Source organism: Gigantopelta aegis, chromosome 6, assembly GCF_016097555.1.
Source record: "Gigantopelta aegis isolate Gae_Host chromosome 6, Gae_host_genome, whole genome shotgun sequence".
NCBI lineage: Eukaryota > Metazoa > Mollusca > Gastropoda > Neomphalida > Peltospiridae > Gigantopelta > Gigantopelta aegis.
The window spans coordinates 53,435,698-53,459,690 of record NC_054704.1 but is presented as its reverse complement, the minus strand read 5'-3'; the positions used below and the strand labels follow the sequence as shown (position 1 = coordinate 53,459,690).

The 23,993-nt window shown below is 35.8% G+C and overlaps 1 protein-coding gene across 2 annotated transcripts; it reads left to right on the top strand.

Moving 5' to 3' along the window:
* The first annotated feature begins 6,216 nt into the window (after nucleotides 1-6,216).
* LOC121376154 (glutamyl-tRNA(Gln) amidotransferase subunit B, mitochondrial-like) lies at nucleotides 6,217-23,023 on the top strand. 2 transcript variants are annotated; one of them, XM_041503960.1, is made up of 12 exons: nucleotides 6,217-6,302; nucleotides 9,065-9,215; nucleotides 9,893-10,006; nucleotides 11,599-11,797; nucleotides 12,637-12,759; nucleotides 12,968-13,081; nucleotides 14,095-14,179; nucleotides 15,409-15,637; nucleotides 17,102-17,235; nucleotides 18,811-18,889; nucleotides 20,562-20,696; nucleotides 22,701-23,023. In XM_041503960.1, exons 1-12 carry the CDS (start codon nucleotides 6,220-6,222, stop codon nucleotides 22,833-22,835), a joined length of 1,581 nt encoding a protein of 526 aa, XP_041359894.1. In that variant the 5' UTR covers nucleotides 6,217-6,219; the 3' UTR covers nucleotides 22,836-23,023. The 2 variants fall into 2 exon arrangements, with proteins under 2 accessions (XP_041359894.1, XP_041359895.1); XM_041503961.1 differs by lacking the exon at nucleotides 6,217-6,302 and adding an exon at nucleotides 6,511-6,631.
* Nucleotides 23,024-23,993: the final 970 nt, after the last annotated feature.

Sequence of the window (23,993 nt, the reverse complement as noted above, 5' to 3'; positions counted from 1 at the left end):
TAAAGTACATTTAGGGACAAATCAAATTATTTTTGTTCAGGTAATACTTTGTTTGACCATTAAATAGGTCAGTGGTCTGTGACAATATGCCTTTAATGGACTATTATTTTGGTCGAAACGTTGGTTTTAACCTACATCTTTGATTTGTTATATGCCACAGACATGTACATGTATTACCTCACAGTGTGACCTGTCGTAAACATTCCCGTGCAGAATTTACCATAGTCCATTTTAATTATTATAAAACATTGTTTTTTTTCAAGTCACAGATGATTTGTCTTTGTTTGCCTCTGCAAAGTTATTGGAACTTGTTTCACTTTTTGTCCATCTTGCCAAAATTAATACTGTATTTTGGTGTTAAATCTTTCAAGTGAAAACAAAATATGATATTAATATGTGTAACAAAATACCAACTTAAACAAAAAAAGTTTTACGGTTTTTAACTTTATTAATGATATTGTTTATATATTTAACATGTTATGTCATAAAAACATCTTTAAGGATAAAATATATATACATTCTGTTAGAAAAGTGATGTTTATAAAGTGAAAACATTTTGGAACGGGGCGGGTGGATATCTAGTTAAAGTTATAACATTTTTATGAATACACATGAAATGCTTGCCTGTTATAAAATAGTTGCAGCCTTTTAGTTGTGTTTTCAGTTTTAGCCACATTAGCATGATAAAACATACGAGCCAGTTGTTCAAAGCATGTTTAAGCTAACGACAGGCTGGTATAATACACTGAGAGAAATAAATAAAGGACCACTTGGTACTGGAGACCAAATTTAATTCACTAGCAGCAGCATGTCATGTGTATAAAATACAATGACGTACAAACACTGCCAGTAACATGGTGTAATGTGGCATTGACTGTCAGTAATGTGGCATTGACTGCTAGTAGCACAGTGTAATGTGGCACTGAATGTCAGTATTGTGACATTGACTGTCAGTAACATGGTGTAATGTGGCATTGACTGCTAGTAGCACAGTGTAATGTGGCATTGACCGTCAGTAATGTGGCATTGACTGCTAGTAGCACAGTGTAATGTGGCACTGAATGTCAGTAATGTGACATTGACTGTCAGTAACATGGTGTAATGTGGCACTGAATGTCAATAATGTGGGATTGAATGCCAGTAACACTGTGTAATGTGGCACTGATTGTCAGTAATGTAGCACTGACTGCTAGTAGCACAGTGTAATGTGGCACTGAATGTCAGTAATGTGACATTGACTGTCAGTAACATGGTGTAATGTGGCACTGAATGTCAGTAATGTGGGATTGAATGCCAGTAACACTGTGTAATGTGGCACTGATTGTCAGTAATGTTGGATTGACTGTCAGTAACATGGTGTAATGTGGCACTGATTGTCAGTAATGTTGGATTGACTGTCAGTAACATGGTGTAATGTGGCACTGATTGTCAGTAATGTTGGATTGACTGTCAGTAACATGGTGTAATGTGGCACTGAATGTCAATAATGTGGGATTGAATGCCAGTAACACTGTGTAATGTGGCACTGATTGTCAGTAATGTTGGATTGATTGTCAGTAATGTTGGATTGACTGTCAGTAACATGGTGTAATGTGGCACTGATTGTCAGTAATGTTGGATTGACTGTCAGTAACATGGTGTAATGTGGCACTGATTGTCAGTAATGTTGGATTGACTGCCAGTAACACTGTGTAATGTGGCACTGATTGTCAGTAATGTTGGATTGACTGCCAGTAACACGGTGTAATGTGGCACTGATTGTCAGTAATGTTGGATTGACTGCCAGTAACACGGTGTAATGTGGCACTGATTGTCAGTAATGTTTTATTGACTGTCAGTAACACTGTAATGTGGTACTGAATGTCAGTAATGTGACATTGACTGTCAGTAACATGGTGTAATGTGGCACTGAATGTCAGTAATGTGGGATTGAATGCCAGTAACACTGTGTAATGTGGCACTGATTGTCAGTAATGTTGGATTGACTGTCAGTAACATGGTGTAATGTGGCACTGATTGTCAGTAATGTTGGATTGACTGTCAGTAACACGGTGTAATGTGGCACTGATTGTCAGTAATGTGGGATTGACTGTCAGTAACACGGTGTAATGTGGCACTGATTGTCAGTAATGTGGGATTGACTGTCAGTAACACGGTGTAATGTGGCACTGATTGTCAGTAATGTTGGATTGACTGTCAGTAACAAGGTGTAATGTGGCACTGATTGTCAGTAATGTGGGATTGACTGTCAGTAACACGGTGTAATGTGGCACTGATTGTCAGTAATGTGGGATTGACTGTCAGTAACACGGTGTAATGTGGCACTGATTGTCAGTAATGTGGGATTGACTGTCAGTAACACGGTGTAATGTGGCACTGATTGTCAGTAATGTGGGATTGACTGTCAGTAACACGGTGTAATGTGGCACTGATTGTCAGTAATGTGGGATTGACTGTCAGTAACACGGTGTAATGTGGCACTGATTGTCAGTAATGTGGGATTGACTGTCAGTAACATGGTGTAATGTGGCACTCAGGGCTAGCTCTGCCACTCGCCATACTCGCTAATTGCTAATTTTCAGAACAATTGGTGAATTTTATATTACTAGTAATTTGGCAAAAACACAACTGTTTAATAAATTATATGTTTTTTTGGAAAATAGCTTTAGGTTTTGCATTTTTTAGATAATTTGGCTTTTCTGATCACCCAGAGCTAGCCCTGGGTACTGACTGCCAGTAACGTGACATTGACTGCCAGTAACATGACATTGACTGCCAGTAACGTTACACTGACTGTCAGTAATGTGACACTGACTGTCAGTAACGTGACACTGACTGTCAGTAACGTGACACTGACTGCCAGTAACGTGACATTGACTGCCAGTAACGTTACACTGACTGTCAGTAACGTGACACTGACTGTCAGTAACGTGACACTGACTGTCAGTAACGTGACACTGACTGTCAGTAACGTCAGTAATGTGACACTGACTGTCAGTAACGTGACACTGACTGTCAGTAACGTGACACTGACTGCCAGTAACGTGACACTGACTGCCAGTAATGTGGAATTACTGCCAGTAACACAGTTGACTTCATGCCACTGGGGAGTAGGACTTTGGATGCAAACACTCTTTGCCATTTATATTAGTGCCATTATTTCTTCCCATCAGTACACGTTTCTGTCAAATCTCATTGTATTAAATTTAAAAAAACAAAAACAGATATCTAAATATCTCTATCTAAAGTCTTTCAATATTTTAAACAAACTACCAGCACTGTTTTTAATATTCTAAATATAGATATGTATTCAGTCATTGATACATATCAGTATATCTTTCCAACATGAATATTGGTCCATGGAAATATGGGGTGGGGGGAGGGGTCATCAGCTTTAAAGTGTTAGAGGCTGGCTTCATACCTGTGTATGAGCACTAACCCAGAGTGTGTTTTAATGACCATTCTGGAGGTGTAAGAGTACCACACTGATTTTTTCTCTCACTAACAACTAATGATTAATTTCGGTCCTGAACACAAAATTGTCAGATAGCTTAGTTGTGCCCAAGACAGTCTGCTTGAAGCTTAATTGAATATCATGACAATAAAATATTCTGTCACCCAGACATAATTAAATTGGCTAGATCTATTTTATATATGCTTGTAGTATGTCCAATTTTTTTTAGTAGTTTTCAGTATTTTTGTTGTGTGAATGTTATTCATCAACGAATAGAATAGATTATTTTAGCATTATATATTTTTTTGCTCGATGTAGACCAACGAGACAGATAATGTATATTTAGTCATTTAAAGCTTTTGTTTTGTTTTGGTATTTGATTTGCATATTTTATTGGCAATAATGTTTTGGTTATGTTTGCTGTTCTGTTGTATAAAGTGTGTGCACCGTGCATCTATATGTACTGAAATATTTTATTGCTATATAGTGTAAATGATGTTTTGTCTCACAGAAAAAATTATGTCTTTCACATATCGTTTGCAAACTTTCTCCCATTTGTCCATTATACTGAATATTTATTTGGTAAACCCATTCGTTTCTTGTCCAGACATGGTCTTAATAGTGCTGAAAACAAGGTATTAAAAACTGCACTGTTGTGATCAAGAACCGACTAATTCATGTCATATTTTCAGTTTGCATGAAACATCAGAATAAAATCATGATTACCAAAATAATTCTGTGTTCATTATTATTTCTTACCCATTAGAAAGAACATCATATTCATCATGCAGCAATACCAAAAACACTGGATTGGTTTTAAGACGTCGGATTGACTGATCCATCATCATGACCTAAGGAGAGTGGTTTTAAGACATCTGATTGACTGTTCCGTCGTCATGACCTAAGGAGAGTGGTTTTAAGATATCTGATTGACCCTTCCGTCATGACCTAAGGAGAGTGGTTTTAAGATATCTGATTGACCGTTCCGTCATGACCTAAGGAGAGTGATTTTAAGATATCTGATTGACTGTTCCGTCATGACCTAAGAAGTGATTTTAAGACATCTGATTGACTGTTCCGTCGTCATGACCTAAGGAGAGTGGTTTTAAGATATCTGATTGACCCTTCCGTCATGACCTAAGGAGAGTGGATTTAAGATATCTGATTGACCGTTCCGTCATGACCTAAGGAGAGTGATTTTAAGACATCTGATTGACTGTTCCATCATCATGACAAGGAGAGTGATTTTAAGACATCTGATTGACTGTTCCATCATCATGACAAGGATAGTGATTTTAAGATATCTGATTGACTGTTCCATCATCATGACAAGGAGAGTGATTTTAAGACATCTGATTGACTGTTCCATCATCATGACAAGGAGGGTGATTTTAAGATATCTGATTGACTGTTCCATCATCATGACAAGGAGAGTGATTTTAAGACATCTGATTGACTGTTCCATCATCATGACAAGGAGGGTGATTTTAAGATATCTGATTGACTGTTCCATCATCATGACCAGGAGGATGATTTTAAGACATCTGATTGACTGTTCCATCATCATGATAAGGAGAGTGGTTTTAAGATATCTGATTGACTGTTCCATCATGACAAGGAGAGTGATTTTAAGATATCTGATTGACTGTTCCATCATCATGACAAGGAGAGTGATTTTAATATATCTGATTGACTGTTCCATCATCATGACAAGGAGAGTGATTTTAAGATATCTGATTGACTGTTCCATCATGACCTAAGGAGAGTGGTTTTAAGATATCTGACGGACTGTTCCATCATGACCTAAGAAGAGTGATTTTAAGATATTGCAAAATTAGCAGGTCCTTTTTTATGTACCACAAAATGAAATTAAATCTTGTTGACACCATTGTAGATGGTGTTTAGCAAAGACTTGTATGGGTAGTGGTTTATGTGATATGTACATAGCAGCTGCCTAACATACTTTGGTATTAATGATACACCAGTACTCTGTACAAATCAAGTCTCTCACATGTCAGTATGTGTACAGCTTGGAATAAAGGCCATGACACCAACTTCTGTTTCGCTTGCTATTAATGTTTTACCAAACTGAAAGGCAGCCTAGGCAGCTGTGGTATTTAACAGAGCATTGTGCTTCACTTTAATATGAAATAAACTCCCCAAAAATTAATTGGCAGGGTATATCCCGTTATAATCTCTACTTTGTTGTCTGCTATGTGTTTTTGTTTCCATGCAAATGGTTGATGGGTTGCAGCCTAAATTCTTAAAGATTTACCATTCGATAAGAAATGTTTGGTTGCTCTCTCAATTTACCAGTCATTGGGGGGAAAAAAGGTCAGATTGTTTGGAGTACCGGTATAGGTAAGGTTTGGGATGAATTAGTGTCTGTAGTTCGCGTGTGCATGTAAGCACGCAGTATACACTGATTCGTGTTTGTGTATGTGTGTGTAGCATTGCGGTATACACAGATTTTGGACCAAAATCAATTGTTAAGCAGCTTAAAGATTGATGAAGGCTACACAATGTGATTAAAATCATCTCCACTGGTAGACTAGTAGGGCTGATTTCAATCAGATTGCAAGGCCACACGGTATTAAATATTATCATCTACAAATGCATGGGCAGATACTTCCAATTTTATTTACATTAATTATTTAATTATTAATATGTGACACTATCAACATAGCTTCTGGAAATATCGGTCTAAGACGTAACTTATTTTGAGGTGTATACTATGCAAGGGACATAACTCCGATTACGTCGGTATGTCTGTCTTACCTTGTAGGTTGTGTGGGTGCCTGCCAAGATATCGGCTTAGATCATACAGTTCCAGTACTAATCAGTCTAGGTAGTTATATGTAATCGCAATCTTGAATCCTCCTGAACATGTGTAGTTTCCCGGGGTTTCTTTTCTTTCTTTTTTAAAATTTATATTTGTTTAAAGTTTGTGGTCTGGGTGACATTTCAATACCGTAGTTTATCCAAATATTTGGTAGGACTTTCCTTTGGCACTGTCACGTATAAAGAACATTATTAATACTAATTATAAAAAGAGTTAGGGTTAGGGTTAATGACAGTGCTAAAGGAAAGTCCTTCGGACATTGGTTACAAAAACATTAAGTCTGTAGCAGTGTAGAGGATGATCAATTGACAATTCTACTACATCATGCACTTGAGGTGAGAGAGGGATAGATCTATAGTTCGTCCCACAGGGATCGCCATTTTTCATACTATGGAACAAGTTATTTATGTCTGCAGCGATTGATTTGTAATTGCTCTCTCCTGTCTGTTAAAATTATAAAGTTTTGGTTTTTTTGTTTAACGACACCGTTGGAGCACATAATGTTATCATGTAGTCTTAGAGTGGAAACACGCTAGCCTACTATTTTTCATTAGTAGCAAGGGATCTTTTATGTACCTCATCCCACAGACAGAATAGCCCATACTACGGCCTTTGATATACCATTTGTGGTGCTGTGGCTGGATTAAAAAATAGCCCATTGGGCCCACCAACAAGGATCGATCCCAGACCAAATGCACATCACACAAACACTTTACCACTGGGCTACGTCCTGCCATGGTATAGTGCATATAAAACAATCCCTTGCTGCCAATGAAAAAATATTGCAGATTTCCTCTAGGACTAAATGTTTAACATGCAATAGTCGATTATTAATAAATCAATGTGCTCTAGTGGTGTCATTAATCAATTTTAACAACACTGAACTTCAACCAGTCTCTTGTAAAGAAAGAAAAAGAGAAAACATTTTTATGGCACATAAGGCCTCTCATTCCTCATGATTTTCGTATGCTAGAGTAAATGTATACAGCCAAAATACTTGATATACTGAATGTGGAAAAGAATATTTGTTATTGGGTACATGTTGCAGACCTTGCTATGAGAACATACAGGGGAGTGATTAACTTAGACAAATCGGCCTCAGTGGCATCGTGGTTAAGCCATCAGACTACAGGCTGGTAGGTACAGGGTTCGCAGCCCGGTAACGGCTCCAACCCAGAGCAAGTTCTTAAAGGCTCAATGGGTAGGTGTAAGGCCACTACACCCTCTTCTCTCTCACTAATTTCTAAACAACTAACAACTAACCCACTGTCCTGGACAGACAGCCCAGATAGCTATGGTGTGTGCCCAGGACAGCATGCTTGAACCTTAATTAGATATAAGTATGAAAATAAGTTGAAATTAATAAATGAACTTGGACAATGGGGAGCCAGTAAAGATATTACAATATTAAAAATTTATATTTAATCTTTTTGTAGTACAATTATTTTTTTAAAGTCACATGGCTAAACATTTCTACACAACTTCAGAGGTGGCAACACAATTCTTTATTGCTAGATACTGGTTGCTTATCAATTTTCAAACTGATAGCAAATGTTACTGATCAAAATTTTAAATGTTCTCTGCTACTTTTAAGGGAGTGATGGGGGACCAGCGTGATAGCTCCTCTTAAAAGGTGATGTCTGGTTCTCCTGCTTTTGGTAGAAATAACTTACCAGGGTTTCTGCCAGAGGGTATAACAGGTATCCAAGTGGAAGAGTGTAATAGGACTAGAGATTCATGCACCATACCCAAATGTTTTGCAGATCTATTTTATTTTTTATTTTTACTTTTTGACAAAATTAATGACTCTTATCATTACTGTATGATTTTCTTAACCCTAACCTTAAACTTAACCCATTTTCTTTCTCGGGGAGGCTCCTCATACCCCCTGTTGACTGTGGTTGCATTCAATTCCAAATTTCTTTCTTGCAGAAACATTGCTTATCGGTAATTGACAGCAAAAAAGGTTTCTTCTTACTCTGTAGATCAAGTATCAAAATAACCATGTATTGAGCAGATTGTCAAAATTTACAAATAAAAGTTAAAGTTTAGTTTTGTTTATCGACACCACTAGAGCACATTGATTTGTTAATCATCAGCTATTGGATGCCAATCATTGGTAATTTTTATTTAGTCATATAGAGAAAACCCATTACATTTTTCCTTTAGTAGCAAGGGATCTTTTACAAGGTATATATATATATATACTAGTATGTAACATTCCACAGACCGGATAACACATACCATGACTGTTGATATTCCAGTTGTGGTGCATTGGCTGGAACGAGAAATAGCCCAAAGGGCCCACTGATGGGGCATCAGGGGTGGTATTTAGCTCAGTCAGATGAGATACTTGCGTCGCAGGATCGAACCACCTCGGTGGATCCATTCAGCTGATTGGGTTTTTTCTTGTTCCAACCAGTTTACCACAACTGGTCAAAGGTCGTGGTATGTGCTTTCCTGTCTGTGGGAAAGTGTATATAAAAGATCCCTTGCTTCATTATGAAAAATGTAGCAGGTTTCCTCTGATGACTACGAGTCTGAATTACCAAATGTTTGATATCCAATAGCCGATGATTAATTAATCAATGTGCTCCAGTGGTGTCATTAAACAAAACAAACTTTTAACTTTAATGGGGCATCAGGCAAGCACTTTACCACCCCTCTAGACCAAATGTCAAAATAAATGTCTATATTAAGACACCAAATAGTCATAAGTTAAAAATGTGCTGAGGTGTCATTAAAAGGTTCCTTTGTCTTCTGTGCAGAAAATCCAAGTGGAAGAGTGTAATAGGACTAGAGATTCATGCACAGATTCTGTCAAAGAGTAAACTGTTCTCCGGATCATCCACCAAGTATGGTGCACCCGTCAACACTCAGGTGTCGTTCTTCGATGCAGCTCTGCCAGGAACATTGCCTGTAAGTTAATGCTGTATTTTAATGCTATGGTAACCGTGGAGGGATCTTTTGTCTCACTTTTACGAAGTGATAAAGGTGAGATATACATGTACTGTAGGTATTACTTTTCCAGCGGTAATGGTGTCAACGTCAACTCGGTGACTCACAAACTATAAGATCTTGGTCAGTGAAACTTGGTTTATAGTTGCGCATCTGTGGATGTTAATTTTTGCACAGTTCTTTACACACTGTTTTTATTTAACTCTTGAATTTTTATATTGATGTTGATCACCACTTTAGTTTTGTATTTACCATATTTTGACACCCAATAGTTGATGTATTTGTCATACTGGGGTGTCGTTAAACATCTGTTCCCTTCCCTTCCCTTCCCTTCCCTTCCCTTCCCTTCCCTTCCCTTCCCTTCCCTTCCCTTCCCTTCCATTCTAGTCTATTCTATACTGTGGATGTTCATTACCCAAAACAAACAGTAGTAATAAATTTATTCTTTCATTTGTCAAAATATTCTTTTTCAAGTGATTAAAATTATACAGTATAATATATCTGTTTAAATGTCTCTGCCAATGTTATTGAAATAATGGATTTTTATGGCAATTAGCATTATGGTATTGAGAGTTTAAAATGTATAATCCCGATCATGTACATGTAAGTGTTTTATACTCACTAATTGTTTTTATTAGGTTCTCAATCGCCGATGTGTGGAAGCAGGAGTCCTCACTGCAATGGCTCTTAACAGCAAGATCAACAAAATATCAAAGTTTGACAGGAAACATTATTTCTATGCAGATTTGCCAGTGAGTATGTTTTGGGTTTTTTTGGTCTAAAAATTTAAATTGTTTGACAGCATGTTAACCTTCTGACTACTGGATTAATATTTGACAAAAACCATGTTGAAGGGATACTAATTTAATACTTTTACTCACATATTTGCACTTAAAAGTTCTATAAATACATAAAATAAAGTTTATTTTTGAATTGGTAAATATTTGTGTGGGTTTTAAAAAAACAGAAATTATGATATTTTACATCAGTTAATGTTGATTAAAATTAGGCAAAAAAAAAGAGTTGCATTTACTTATGGACATTTGTGGCCAGATGTCCAGTAATAACTGTCTTTTTCTGACCAGAATGTTTTTTGAAAACGAAAACTCTGATTCATATCCCATTGAATTGGGGAGTGCACCGTATACAGTGTACAGTATGTCGATTTGTGTGATGTTTGGCAAGATATCTCACCTGCAGTATCGAGAAGGCTAAATGAATCATTATTCTGGTGATAAACGGGCCTGCTAGAATTGTTATAAAATCCACTAGCCATGGTATCAGTGATTTTTAAAATTTACTAGTCACAATTAAAAATTCACTAGCCTTACTTTACTTTTAGTTTATACAATTTTACTAAATACTAGTAATAACAGATATATCACCTACACAGGGAGATAGAGCTTAAAAACACTTATCATTTTTGGGGGGTTGGGGAAGAATATTCATATTTACAAAATAGACTTAACTGCGACATTTGACAATTTTGTTTCACTAGCCGTCGGGCATGGCAATAGTAGTTATTTACTAGTCCAACATTGAATATCAGTAGCCATGGGAGTGGGGATACCATAATCTAGAAGCCCTGTGATAAAAGACTGAAAGTTAAAAAAGAAAATCTAGGCCACATAAAATACTAAACGTTACGGGTTAACGAAATATTGAGAGAAACATTTTTAATCTTAACTTAACAGTTAATTCTATTTGTCCTTATTTGAACTTGGTTACATCCCACCCTTTCCTTTTGAAAAAAAAAACCCTGCACACATATAAAGTATTGAAAGGTGCTTCTCAATTTCAAATGTTTGCTTCTAAATTAAACTGAGAAGCAGATATTGCTTCCATTTCACAAAAATTATTTTTAAGCCTTGACTACATAAGATAATCATTCTGCTACTGAGAGGGGACGAGACATAGTCCAGTGGTAAAGCATTGGCTTGATGCGCGGTCGGTCTAGAATCGATCCCCATCAGGCTATTTCTCGTTCCAGCCAGTGCTCCACAACTGGTGTAACAAAAGCCATGGTATGTACTATCCTGTCTTGTGGGATGGTGCATATAAAAGATCCCTTGCTGCTAATCGAAAAGAGTAGCCCATAAAGTGGTGACAGTGGGTTTCCTCTCTCAGTATCTGTGTGGTCCTTAACCATATGCCTGATGCTATATAACCGTAAATAAAATGTGTTGAGTGTGTTATTAAATAAAACATTTCCTTCCTTCCTTCTGCTACTGAGGTACATCCAACCCCTTCCTTTTTGGAAAACAATTGACATACATTAAAAATAATATTACACTTCTCCAATTAAAACAACAAAGTTATTAATATCATATTATTTAATCTCCAGTCAGGTTATCAGATAACCCAGCAACGGCAACCTTTGGCTGTCGGTGGTGAACTGGCCTACGTCAACTTCAACCCTTCAGTCCACAAACAGCCAATCAAAAAGAAGGCGAAACTTGTGCAAATACAGCTGGAACAGGACAGTGGGAAAAGTTTGCACGATCTGGAAGAAAAACAGAGTTTGATTGACCTCAACAGGGCAGGTAATTAATGGGGAATTATGGTTATTTATTGATCCAGCCAGTGCACCACGACTGGTATATCAAACGGCTGTGGTATGTGCTATCCTGTCTGAATGGTGCATATAAAAGATCCCTTGTTACTAATGGAACAGTGAAGCGGGTTTCCTCTCTAAGACTACATGTTGCAATTTTGAATGTTACACATCTAATAGCTAATGATTAATAAATCAATGTGCTCTAGTGGTGTCATTAAACAATACAAACTATTAATGGGGCATTATCTGCATCAGGTATTTGGGAACCACCAGTGGATCTTAAAAATCTGGGACACTTGGAAGAACAGTCATCTGCGCGCCCGCCCCCCACCCCCCCACCCCCCCCCCCCCACCCACCCACATCCTTCACTTCCATAGAAGTGTGATGGAGTCTGAGGTGACATTTTCGATTTCTTATCCAATGGTTAATTTGGCGAACAATAGTCTGAGGTGTTGGGGGAGGGGGGTTGGATTATAATCAATTGCTTTTATTGGACAAACCCAAGGAGCTTCTCCTATTCCAGCCAGCATTACTTGATTGGTGTATCAAAAATTGTGGTATGTACTATCCTGTTTGAGGGAAACACTACATACTAAACAGATTATATCAATGATTAAACAGTTTTCAAGAGTGAAAAAGAATTATTTTACCAAAAAATACACGAAAAGTAAAAACTTTTATAATTAATGCTCTTGCATAAATTTCTGTATGTAGCTTGGATGTTGGGTTTTGTTTTGTTTTGTTTGGTTTTTTTTTTTTTTTGTGGGAGGGGGGGTTCGTAGTACTGTCATATGTTATAAAACGTATTTGGTTCTATTTTTAAGGAACAGGTTTAATGGAAATTGTAACCGAACCAGACTTCACTAGCGGTGAAGAGGCAGCCAGCTTTGTGAAGGAATTGCAACTTATTCTTCAGAGCATTGGCACTTGTGATGGAAAAATGTCAGGTAATGCAATTTTTTAAAAACTGTTTCAAATTTTTTAAAGAGAAATGTTTTGACGGATGATTTCAGTTTTATTTGATTTAAATGTTTTCAGACTTTCAGTTTGAATTGCAATGTTTTGTTTTTTTCTCAAAATAAAAATAAAATGTAGATATACAATCACAAAAAGTGTCATTAATACATGTATATAATATTTAGTTTTTCCATTTAGAGGGGTCTCTCCGAGTCGATGCAAATATTTCTATCCATCAAGAAGGAGAATCCCTTGGGACCAGGACTGAAGTAAAGAACATCAACAGTATACGAGGCATTGCCAAGGCGATCGGTTTGTTTTTATGGTCTTTTTAAATTAAACATTTATCTATAGTATATACTTAAAGGGACATTCCCGAGTTTGCTCCATTGTAAGATGTTTCCAACTAATAAAATATTTCTATGATTAAACTTACATATTAAATATATTTTTTTGTTTAGAATACCAGTGTCGGTATATTTAATATGTTTCTGGTCGTTTTAATATTTGTAAGAAGCCCAAACTGGATTTTGTCTAAAAATAATTTTGTATGTACAAAAAAATATATTTTAGGAAATAAAATGAACTGTAACCTAGTACAAATATTAGAACGATCATAAACACATTTAATATACAGCCACTAATATATTATGCAGAAAAATATATTTGATTTGTAATTACAATCGTTAAAATGTCTCTGTCAGTCGATATAACATCTTAAAAATTGCAACAAACTCAGGAATATCTCATTAAACAGTAAAATCTCCAAATCACTACCTTGGAAGTGGAATTATTTTGACTGTTTAAGTTTCAATGAGAGATTTTTAGAAATTTGTTTTTGAAAAACTAACTTTTAAAATATTTGATTTCAGTAGGTAAGCCTTTTTTTTTTTAAAGCTTATTTTTTAAAACAATTATAAATTAAAATAATGGTTGGAAAATAAAATAATGTGGTAGTAATTTTCAGATATGAGTGTGTAAATGTTAAAGAAGGATGCTCTGCTAATAACCAGTTTGTAATTTGTACGTGTTTTAGCAAAATGAAAGTTGGGTTTCGCTAATAAAGTAATATACAAATTGCGAGGTACATTTTAGCTATATTTCAGGTTTAAATTACAAGGTAGATTTCAGCTATATTTCATGTTTAAATTGTCAAATAGAAAATGTTTTTCAGTGTGAATCCTGTTACAATAAACAATTTTTCAGTCGTTTTGATTTCATATTGCCGATCTTAATTCTCTTATCCTTTGCTGGTTTATGTGGTTTTATTCCAGGTTAATACATATCAAGATTATTTATTACAATACATCATTACTTGTTCACAGAATTTGAAATAAAGCGCCAGATTTCAGAGAAAGAAAGTGGCAGACAAATAGTGAATGAAACCAGAACATTTGATGCTGAATCTGGGTATGTCTTCCTGTATTTTCTGAATAGAATAACAGTCAAATGTGTAGTTAAAGTTAACACTTAGATAAATAATAAATAATAAAAAACAAAATTAAAAATTGGAGCACACTGATTAATGAATCATCGGCTATTGGATGTCAAACATTTGGTAATTCTGACATATAGTCATTAGAGGAAACCCGCTACATCTTTCCTAATGCAGCAAGGGATCTTTTTTATGCACCATCCCACATGTTTATTTAGCACATATCACAGCCTTTGATATACCAGTCATGGCTGGAACGGGAAATGGCCCATTGTGCCGACCGACAGGAATCGATCCCAAACTGACTGCACATCAAGCAAGCACGTTATGACTGGGCTACATTCTGGCCCCTAATGAAATCAAATGTACATGTAGTCAAACCTTGTTACAAAGACTAACAGCCGTCCCTGGGTCACTGTTATATCAAATTTGCCATTGTAGCAATTTGTCATTAGTTTTCTCCCTTGCCATAACAACATAAGAAAAATTCTGTTTAATAGTTCTTATAACATTGCAATTATAACAGAAGACTGTTTTATTTTGGTTTTAAGAGAAATAGGTATAATTATAATAATTGGTAATTATCAACTTAACACACTGACGATTGTTGCAGTTTCATTTTGTGCCATCCATAATTTGGATTATCCCAAAACATTTATAGTGGAGAAAATAACCAAATATTTTGCTTCAAAAAGCATGAAATTGATGTCTGATTTACTCCGACATACCAGTAGTATTGTGGTTGACAGCAACAGAGCCAATCCTAGCCAGACTCGTACCAACCTCTGCGAGCAGTGTCAGCATACATTCCGGGGCGGGAGTGTAGGCCAGTGGTATAGCGTTCGCTCGATGTGTGGTCGGTCTGGGATCGATCCCCGTCGGTGGGCCTATTGGGCTATTTCTCATTCCAGCCAGTGCACCATGACTGGTATATCAACGGCCGTGTTGTCTGTCTGTGGGATGGTGCATATAACAGAACCCTTGCTGCTAATCGAAAAGAGTAGCCCACAAAGTGGCGAAAGCGGGTTTCCTCTCTCAGTATCTGTGTTGTTCTTAACCATATGTCTGACACCATATAACCATAAATAAAATGTGAATAGAATGTGTTGATTGCATCGTTAAATAAAACATTTCTTTCTTTCTTTCTTTTTTTCCAAACATTCCTTTCTTTTAATAGTTTTCTCTCCTCTGTATATCATTTCAGAGAAACGTTACCGATGAGAGACAAGGAGAAGATTCTTGACTATCGCTTCATGCCAGAGCCAAACCTGCCTCCAGTTCATGTGTACGATTCGGTAGGGCCAGGAGTGAGTGTGGAACATGTTGTCATCATCAACCAACTTAAAGAACAGCTGCAGGAGCTGCCTGAAGAGAAGAGACGGCGTGTGCAAAAACAGTACGGCCTCCCTCTTAATACAGCAGTGATACTCGTGGTATGCATATGCAATACTTCTTCTTCTTAGTGTTTCCATGATTTAAAATAAATACTACTGTGTGTGTTAGTTTATTTATTATCTTTCAAAGCAGGAGGCTGCGTGCAAAAACAGTACAGCCTACCTCTTAATATAGTGGTGATACTTGTGATATGAATATGCAATACTTCTTCTTATTTAGTCTTCGCATGATTTAAAATAAATAAGTCTTATGCGAGGTCATGACCTCTGATCAGGTGATCGACTGTGTCTCTTAGTACACCACTGCATAAATCTACATGCAAATAGTGTGTGTATTATTCTTTTCATTCATATATTTAAATCGGGGGGGAAAAATACTTGGTGTCAGTTCTTATAATTAATGTTACCAGCATAATTTAACAAAATATATATTTTAATAATTTTGTTTAGCCTTGAACATGTTTATAATATTTTTTGTGTAAAATTCATTGATAGATGTGTCATGTAGGAATGCAAAGTTTCATTGATAAATAGCAAAATGAAGTGACCACAATATGACATCATTTTGCTATTTGACGTCATTTGGTAAGCGACATCATTTTCCCGGTCATTAATCTGTGCATTTTAATGTCTTGTTCAGTTATTTTGGAAGTCATTCTGCACGATTTATATTCATTGATGTGCGGTGTAATAAATAAAATACTATACTTGTTTCTGTGTGAGACCATTTCTATTATAACAAGTGTGTTTTTAATCATACATTATGAGCGAAAGCGAGTGATGTACGATTGAAAACGCACTTGTTGTAATATAAATGGTCTCACACTGGAACTTGTTTAATATTTTCTATGTACATCATATGTCAATCTGAAGGATGTTCCTATTGGTTAATAAAATTGGAAGGTTTGGTGTATTAAAGAAGACTGAGATTTTGTTATTAAGCCAAACAAACAAAAATTGCTTGTGTCCTATTAAATGCTGAAAACAAATAAGGGTATGTCATCATTTAAAAAAAAGAAAGATTAGGGTTGGCAGGTTAAAATTAGGGTTAGTGGCGTAACTGGAAACAAACAATATTATAAGTTATGCCTTTTTTAAAAATCAATTGCTCTCGGGAGACCTAGGCTATTGGTCTTTTTTCCCAATGCCCCATCGTGCTCAGTGAAAACAGATACATATTAAATACATTGATCTGTAAAACGTGTCTGCAGATGCAGTGAAAACACAGCTGTAATCAGAATTCAGATTTTTACATTTGAGTCCGTTTCAAGTTTTTTTTTTTAAATGGATATAGCATAAATCACTTTAAATGCATCAAATGGAAGTGTTCTGCAGTCAGTTGTTGCTAGCATTCCATGGCGTTATGTAATGCTTGCTTACTAGTACTGACAGTTTATGTTAAATTAATGTGACGGGGACCAAACCAGTTAACTCATTAGCCAGTGCTCATAACAAAAGTGCACTGCATGAACATATCCCTGATTAAATCATTGTTTGTTTCAGAATGAGCCTGGACTGTTGTCTTTCTTTGAAGAGGTGCTTCAAGATAGTAAACGAGACCCTGTTGCTGTCGTTACCATACTGGTGAATGAATTTCTGGGACAGATACACTCAAGGGAGATAACTGTAACAAACAGGTTACTATAATATCACATGCATCATAAGTCGCACTATGCCAAGTAAAATCCCATAGGCGACCATGTTAACGTTTATGGTACTAGATGAAATAAAATTGCATATATCTTTTTCTCAAATGAAACTCTCTTTTTTTCCAATCAACACACATTTATCACCAATCACAGGACTTGAGGTGTTAACTTCTCTATCAAAAGTTCAGTACACCTTGAACTTTGACCCAGCCAGAAGTTATTTGGTTTAATACTAATCTGGTGCATCATTGCATGGTAAGGGGGCATTCGCATTATGGGATTAGTTGCGCCGACTTGTTACATTTGATCTTTTGGTACTGTGAGAACACCTAAATTAGAACGACTTTAGTCTTATATGAAAAGTCAGTTAGAACATGATCTATTTCTCACAACAAATCGCACATTGAGAACGCTGCTTTATAATTCTTCTGTACAGTGTTTTATATTTAGCAAGTTGGCTTGGTCCAAATATATATTACTGTTGTTGTTGTTTTTCAAAGCTTTGTATTAATGCTGAATGCATATACAGACTACAGTGAAACTTCTCTAAACCGGACCCTCAGTAAACCGGAATTCCCTCAACACCGAACTTTTTTCACGGTCCCATGTTTTACGTATCTTTAACCACTGAAATAAACGCCTGAAAACTGGAAACCCCTCTACTCTGAATAACGAACAATTTCCGGGTCCCGTTTTGTTTATTCAGTACAAATTTTACACCTGAAGACCGAACAATTAAAAACTCTGAAGGAACGTCGCCTGTCTCGACCATACCAATTAGTTATCAAAGTCGTGGTGTTACTAACTATACCAGATGGTATGCGCATTCGGTTAAGCCTTGTCATTCAATTAACACCTCTAAGTTTGTAACGGGAATAATCATGTGCACTGTGTTTATTGGCAATGAGATTATTACCTCTTCTGAACAAATTTATCGCTGGTTATATCTGATTATTTTACACGAGGACCCAACAAAGCAACCATAAATTTAATTCATTGCATTCTCATTGTCTCTGTTACACTGTTTATTTAGACAAATAAGTCGGCTTCTGTTTCCGATATGTTTCGTAGGTACGTCAATAGCATTTCATTTCCATATCGATTGTCAACATGTCCGAACGTTTGTTCACAAAAGCTCAACAATCTACATAAAGAGTTTCCACTTTAATTTGCTTATTGTTGGTTTATAAATGTAATTTAACACACGTTTGTACATTGGTTATCAAGGCTGTTTCTTAGTAAACCGAACACCCCTCTAAACCGAACATTTTATTCGATCCCAAGGGTGTTCGGTTTAGAGAAGTTTCACTGTAGTAAGATAAATATTTCCAAATTCCCAAGAAAGAAAAGAAACAAAGAAAATGATTGAGGAGCATATGGTTAATTGTATTTACTTTTTGTTTTAAGTTTTATATTACAACTAATGATGTGCCATTTAAACCATAATTTTTGTTTTAATGTCCTTTCATCCTAATGTGTCCTGCTTCATTTGTTTTGTATTTTCCCTTTTAGCCCAGTGAGTGCCAATTCATTTTCCTTTTAGTGTTTTTTTTTTCCTTTCAGCCCAGTAAGTGCCGTCTCATTTGGGGAGTTATGTGATATGCTGTCCTCTGAGAAAATCTCTTTATCAACAGCAAAGAAAGTAAGTCGCATTGTTAAAAGTCTGATTAAAGATGAAGAGGGAATTGTTGATGAACTGCTTGTTTTTCTCTATGTTTTTTGTATGTTTTCGTGAGGCAGTTTTTGGCAGTTTTTGTGAATGTTTGGGGGATGAGTGATTGTAACTGACCTGATTGAAAATAGGGTACAGAGGACACAATAAAAAGTTTAATTTAGTTTCATCTTCTATGTAACAACATCAGACAAATTTGGGAACAGTTAAAGCTTATTTATTTGTTTTGTTTTGTTTGTTTGCTTATTTATTTATTTATCAATTTATTATTATGTGTTTTAACCATTATATCTTCTTTCTTCTTCTCCTATATTTCCCAGTCATTTCCATTAAATGCATCATAGCAATTCGTTTTGTTTTTTACCAATCTTTAATTTATACAGAAACATTACAAATGCATTTATGTATCAAATTGTTAAATATGACTATATAACATTATTATACCACAGATTAGATATATGTACTTGTATATAAATTATATTACTTTGATGTAAGGCCATGAATTCAAGGCTCCCCAACCTTGACATGGTCAGAATGGACTGGGGAAAATAAATATTTAAAAAAAAAAAAAAAAAAAAAAGAGCTTTGGATGCAACAAGAAACTGGTATAATAATGAACTTTACAAAAGAAAATATAATTATGGGTTTAGAGACGAACAGCAATGATCCTATTAATGCTATTACATTAATAACTGAACAGTTAATATTTAAAAGTCATTTGAAGGGTTTTATACCAGATATTACATGGATACAAAAGGAGCCGAGTCTATTTTACAATATAACAAATAGCGTGGCATTCTCTTGTTGCAATTATGATAAGTTTGTGAAATTCTGGTCTGTATGTCAGAATTTATTTAAGGATTAATTATATATATGCAGCCAAATGTCGATATCTCGATGTTGAAGGGACCGTACCAAATGGCTCGAGATCGAGATAACAGTGGATTGAGTTGAACCTAGGTTTTTTTTATGAAAATGATGTCATGGGACCATTTCCCCAACTCCATATTTCCTGGGCTACTGACTTAACAGTCTACGTCGAGATAATGAGGTTTGACTATATATATCTTTTTATACACCTGTCTATGATGGGTTGTATTATGGTATGGCATTGTCCGTCCGTCAGGTTTGTCCAAAGCATATCTTGCATACAGATGCATACAGGAACATCAAACCTCACATGTAGGAACAACTTGGGATGGCAGTGCATCGCATACTAATACTAGGTCACTGTGGCCTACTTTTCACGGTCTACTGCATATAACAGTAAATCCTTTGTCCAGCTAATTTCTTGGTGGTTCTCTATTGTTGGCATTACATACATAACTGTTTCTCTGCCAATATAAATGTGTGACCAAAGTATCCATGCTAAACAAAATTTCCCTTTCTAATAAAGAACAATAACTTCATTAATCAGACAGCACCTTCTCCAGTGGATACAGTATCATCTGTATGATTATGATTTTTTTTTTAAAGTTAAATTTAAAAAAAATCTTTCATGCTTATATTTATTTATGGTGTATCCAGTAATTGGCTGTTGGGACATTTGGATCAGCCCATTGTAAAAGGGGTATATGCAAGTAGGTAGAGCAGTCAGGTTAAGTACTCATGAAACAACACACACTCTAGTTTTGTTTTTTAGGTGCTAGCATTAATGTTTGAAAAGCCAGAATCAAGACCACAGGACATAGTAAGTGAAAAGAACTGGCTGCAAGTTAGCGACACTAAACTCATTGAAGAAACTTGCAGAAATGTCTTGACAAACAGTCCGAAACTTGTAAGTGAATTGACATTTATAATGTTACGGGTCACTCACAATTATCAACAACCGTACAAACCATTTGCTATGGTGGTGGGTTTACTGTCGGTGTATGTTTTAAAAACTAAAGAGAAATTTGTTTATAAAAGTAACCTTTGTGAAATCACCATTTTTGGTGTAAACCTTTATGAGGCTGGGAAGGGGTAGTGAAAAGGAAAAAGTGTTTGTTTTATACACTTCTAAAAATGTTGATACAGACAAATTAAAAGTTATTTTTGAATATAAATCCAAAAGCCATGCTGCGGGTATGAAACTTCATGCACAAATCAAGAGTACAAACTTAAATAAACTCTGCAGACTCCCTGCTCGTCATTAAAGTTGGTCGAGTCTATTATTTATGATTATTATCATACTGTGTGTGCCTGTGCGCACGTACCTATAATTATATCAGTGTGGCATATAGATGCAGATATGTATTAAATCTCTGTTACTATGATAATAATTAGTTCATATTTGATTTTAATGGGAAAATTTCCCCTTAACCATATAGGCCTACATCTATACATACAAAATTTGCAAAAAAGATTGTATTGTATTGTTTTGATAATTGTGAATTGACAGTTGTTCGTGTCGCTTTGGTAATTGAGAATAGCAGGTTAATGATGTAGGTTATCAGATTTATCCTGTGTAAGTAAGAATGGGAAATGAATGTTTAATGACCTCCCAGAACAAAAAATACATTGGCTATTGGGTGTCGCTTTTTGCAGTGTGACATAAAATATTCACTATTCACAGTGCTCTACGAAGCAAGTTCAAATTTACTCTTCCCTGGCCTGTAAAGTGTAATATTTTAGTTGCCAGCCTCTTATATTTAGTAGCCAGCTAATATATAAACCACGTGCATTTAGTGCCATTTTACAGCACATTACTAATGTCGTAATTGTTATTAGGAACGGATTCGAATGAACTCGTGAAGGGGTAATTCCGAGTTGTTAAATAGTAATTACAACTGTTTGTGTCCGGTACCACTAAAACAGTGAACGACTATTAACTATAATTAGCAAATTCCATACCCAATAATTTATGTAATGAAATTAAGCAAATTAATACTTTAATGGCACTGCTAAAATATGCAAATTACCGATAGAAAACAGGTTTTATAGAAGATAAATTGCTACTGGTCCACTGTGTTTACCGATGTCCAGTTTTGTTTACAGATTAACGTAAAATTATTGGACAGTCGTCAACTGGTGAATGTGATTTTCTTTTTTAGACGCCAGGGAATTTTTTTAGTCGCTATGGCGAGTATTTTACTCGCTTGGTAGAGCACTGATTCATGACTTCATTCTTGCAAATTCTGATAATTGTCATGTTCAAAAATAGGTTTTAGCTCATAATTCTAAATAACCTTGTCAGTTGTTTCTATACCTATTATTTACCACAACACAAAACGTTTATTTTGATTGAAATGAATGATGTGAAAAACACTTAATAATTATTGATCTGAATTTCTAGTGAAATCAAATGGGTCAATTTGTATTTGTTCCCTATCCAGCTATCCATCCATCCAGAGGGGGCTATATGTATTGTCCTTGTGTGTCTGTCCACATATCCATCTGTCTTAAAATCTGTTCATCTGTCCCACATGGAGCCAATAAATTTTCTTATCTCTTAATTTCAAGGGCCATAACTTTGTCAAAAACAGGTAAATCCTCATGAAAGTCAAATGTGGTCCGTAACTCTACATAATGAAGCCATACACACAGTTTCAGCTCTGTTTCTTTGAGGCATTGCAAATAAAAGTCAGGAAAGCTGTATATGATACTCAGCTTTTACTTCCATGTGGATTTACAAAGTTATGGCCCTTGAACTTAAAGAGATATGAACTTTTTTTAAGCCCAGTGGGGAACATGTATATTACATTAACAGTGCTCTCAGAAGGCTTGTTCACTCTCAACAAAACTATATTAAATATTTATTGTAACTCAACACACTTTACTCGCTAATATTTGTTTTCTTCAGGTAACCGAGTACAAGAAAGGCAAGAAGAAAGTGCTCAATGCTCTGATTGGTCAGATTCAGAAGGACTTTCAAGGTCGAGCGAACCCCAGACTTGTGATTGAGACCTTGCAAAGGCTTATTGACAGTGAAATGTGAATACAAGATGTTCCTTAACCACGTGTCCAATCCCTGTCATGGACCGAACTCTCTGGCAAAGTCAGAGGTTGTGCACATGACAGGTGTGCTTGAATAGTTCTCTTGATGGAAGCATGCCAAAAATTACCCACACCTCACATGTGTTCGACGCCATATAACCATAAATAAAACTTCGACGAATGCGTCATTGCTTTGTTGTTTTGCTTCTTTTTTCTTTTTTTCATTAACTGTAAAGAATTGTGGGTAAACATTGTGTGAATAATATATACACGTACAATATACATCCTATTATTTAACCTGTTTGTCATCCACTGTAGATATTCCAGTAAATTTTTATTATTTTCTAGTAGTAAAAAAACAATTTATTGGTTGTATTTTTATCTTTTTTTCTGTTCTATGCAAAGTATAACCTTTACATTATATATATTTTTTAAAGTTAATGAAACATTTAAGTAGTTTAACTACTTATTATTCAGGCCTGTTAGAACTGGGGGTGGGGGTCGTTTGCCCCTCTCCCGCACTTGAGGACAAACATGTACCTAATAGTTATAGTTTACAAGGTGTATCAGTTAATTTCCATACAGTTTTGTTCATGGGGCCTTAAAGGTGAAGTCAAGGAGGTTTTTATGACCAAAACTGTACTTGTATCCGTGTTTTAGGACTATACTAATATTGAAATATTGTCAAACTTCGAAAACTCGGAACTTGAACATTCATATAGCACACCTCAAACCAGGAACTGCATTGCTGATGGATGTTTTTGTTCGATATTGTAACAGAAGTGTGCGGTGTCGCCATGCCATTTTTTGTCTCGTTTTGTAATGGCAAACTGACAGACAGGTGCGAAATAAGTTAGCGAGCTTAATATGGACGTATTACTTATTTCTGCGAACACAACTAAAAGCACGCGTGATTTTGTACATCATCATGTACACAATAGAGCTACAGGTATATGACCGCTGGACACCTAAGCAGGGCCCGGTAACACTCGTAACACGTCAGACGTACGCCACACATTATGTATGTTGTACGTCTGACGTAACTGTTGCATGTGCTTTGTGTTATCGGGCTAGGAGACCAACTGCCCCCGAGCAAAACCTCAAATTTAGGCAAACATCATGGAGATATTAGGGCAAAATGTGCTAACCTGAAACCTTT

Bases quoted from the DNA above. Each gene is read 5' to 3' on its own strand.
- LOC121376154 (XM_041503960.1), top strand. From the start codon at position 6,220: ATGTCTGTCTTACCTTGTAGGTTGTGTGGGTGCCTGCCAAGATATCGG. The intron at 6,303-9,064 runs GTAGTTATATGT...TCTTCTGTGCAG, and splicing joins TCCAGTACTAATCAGTCTAG to AAAATCCAAGTGGAAGAGTG. The intron at 14,180-15,408 runs GTATGTCTTCCT...ATATCATTTCAG, and splicing joins ACATTTGATGCTGAATCTGG to AGAAACGTTACCGATGAGAG.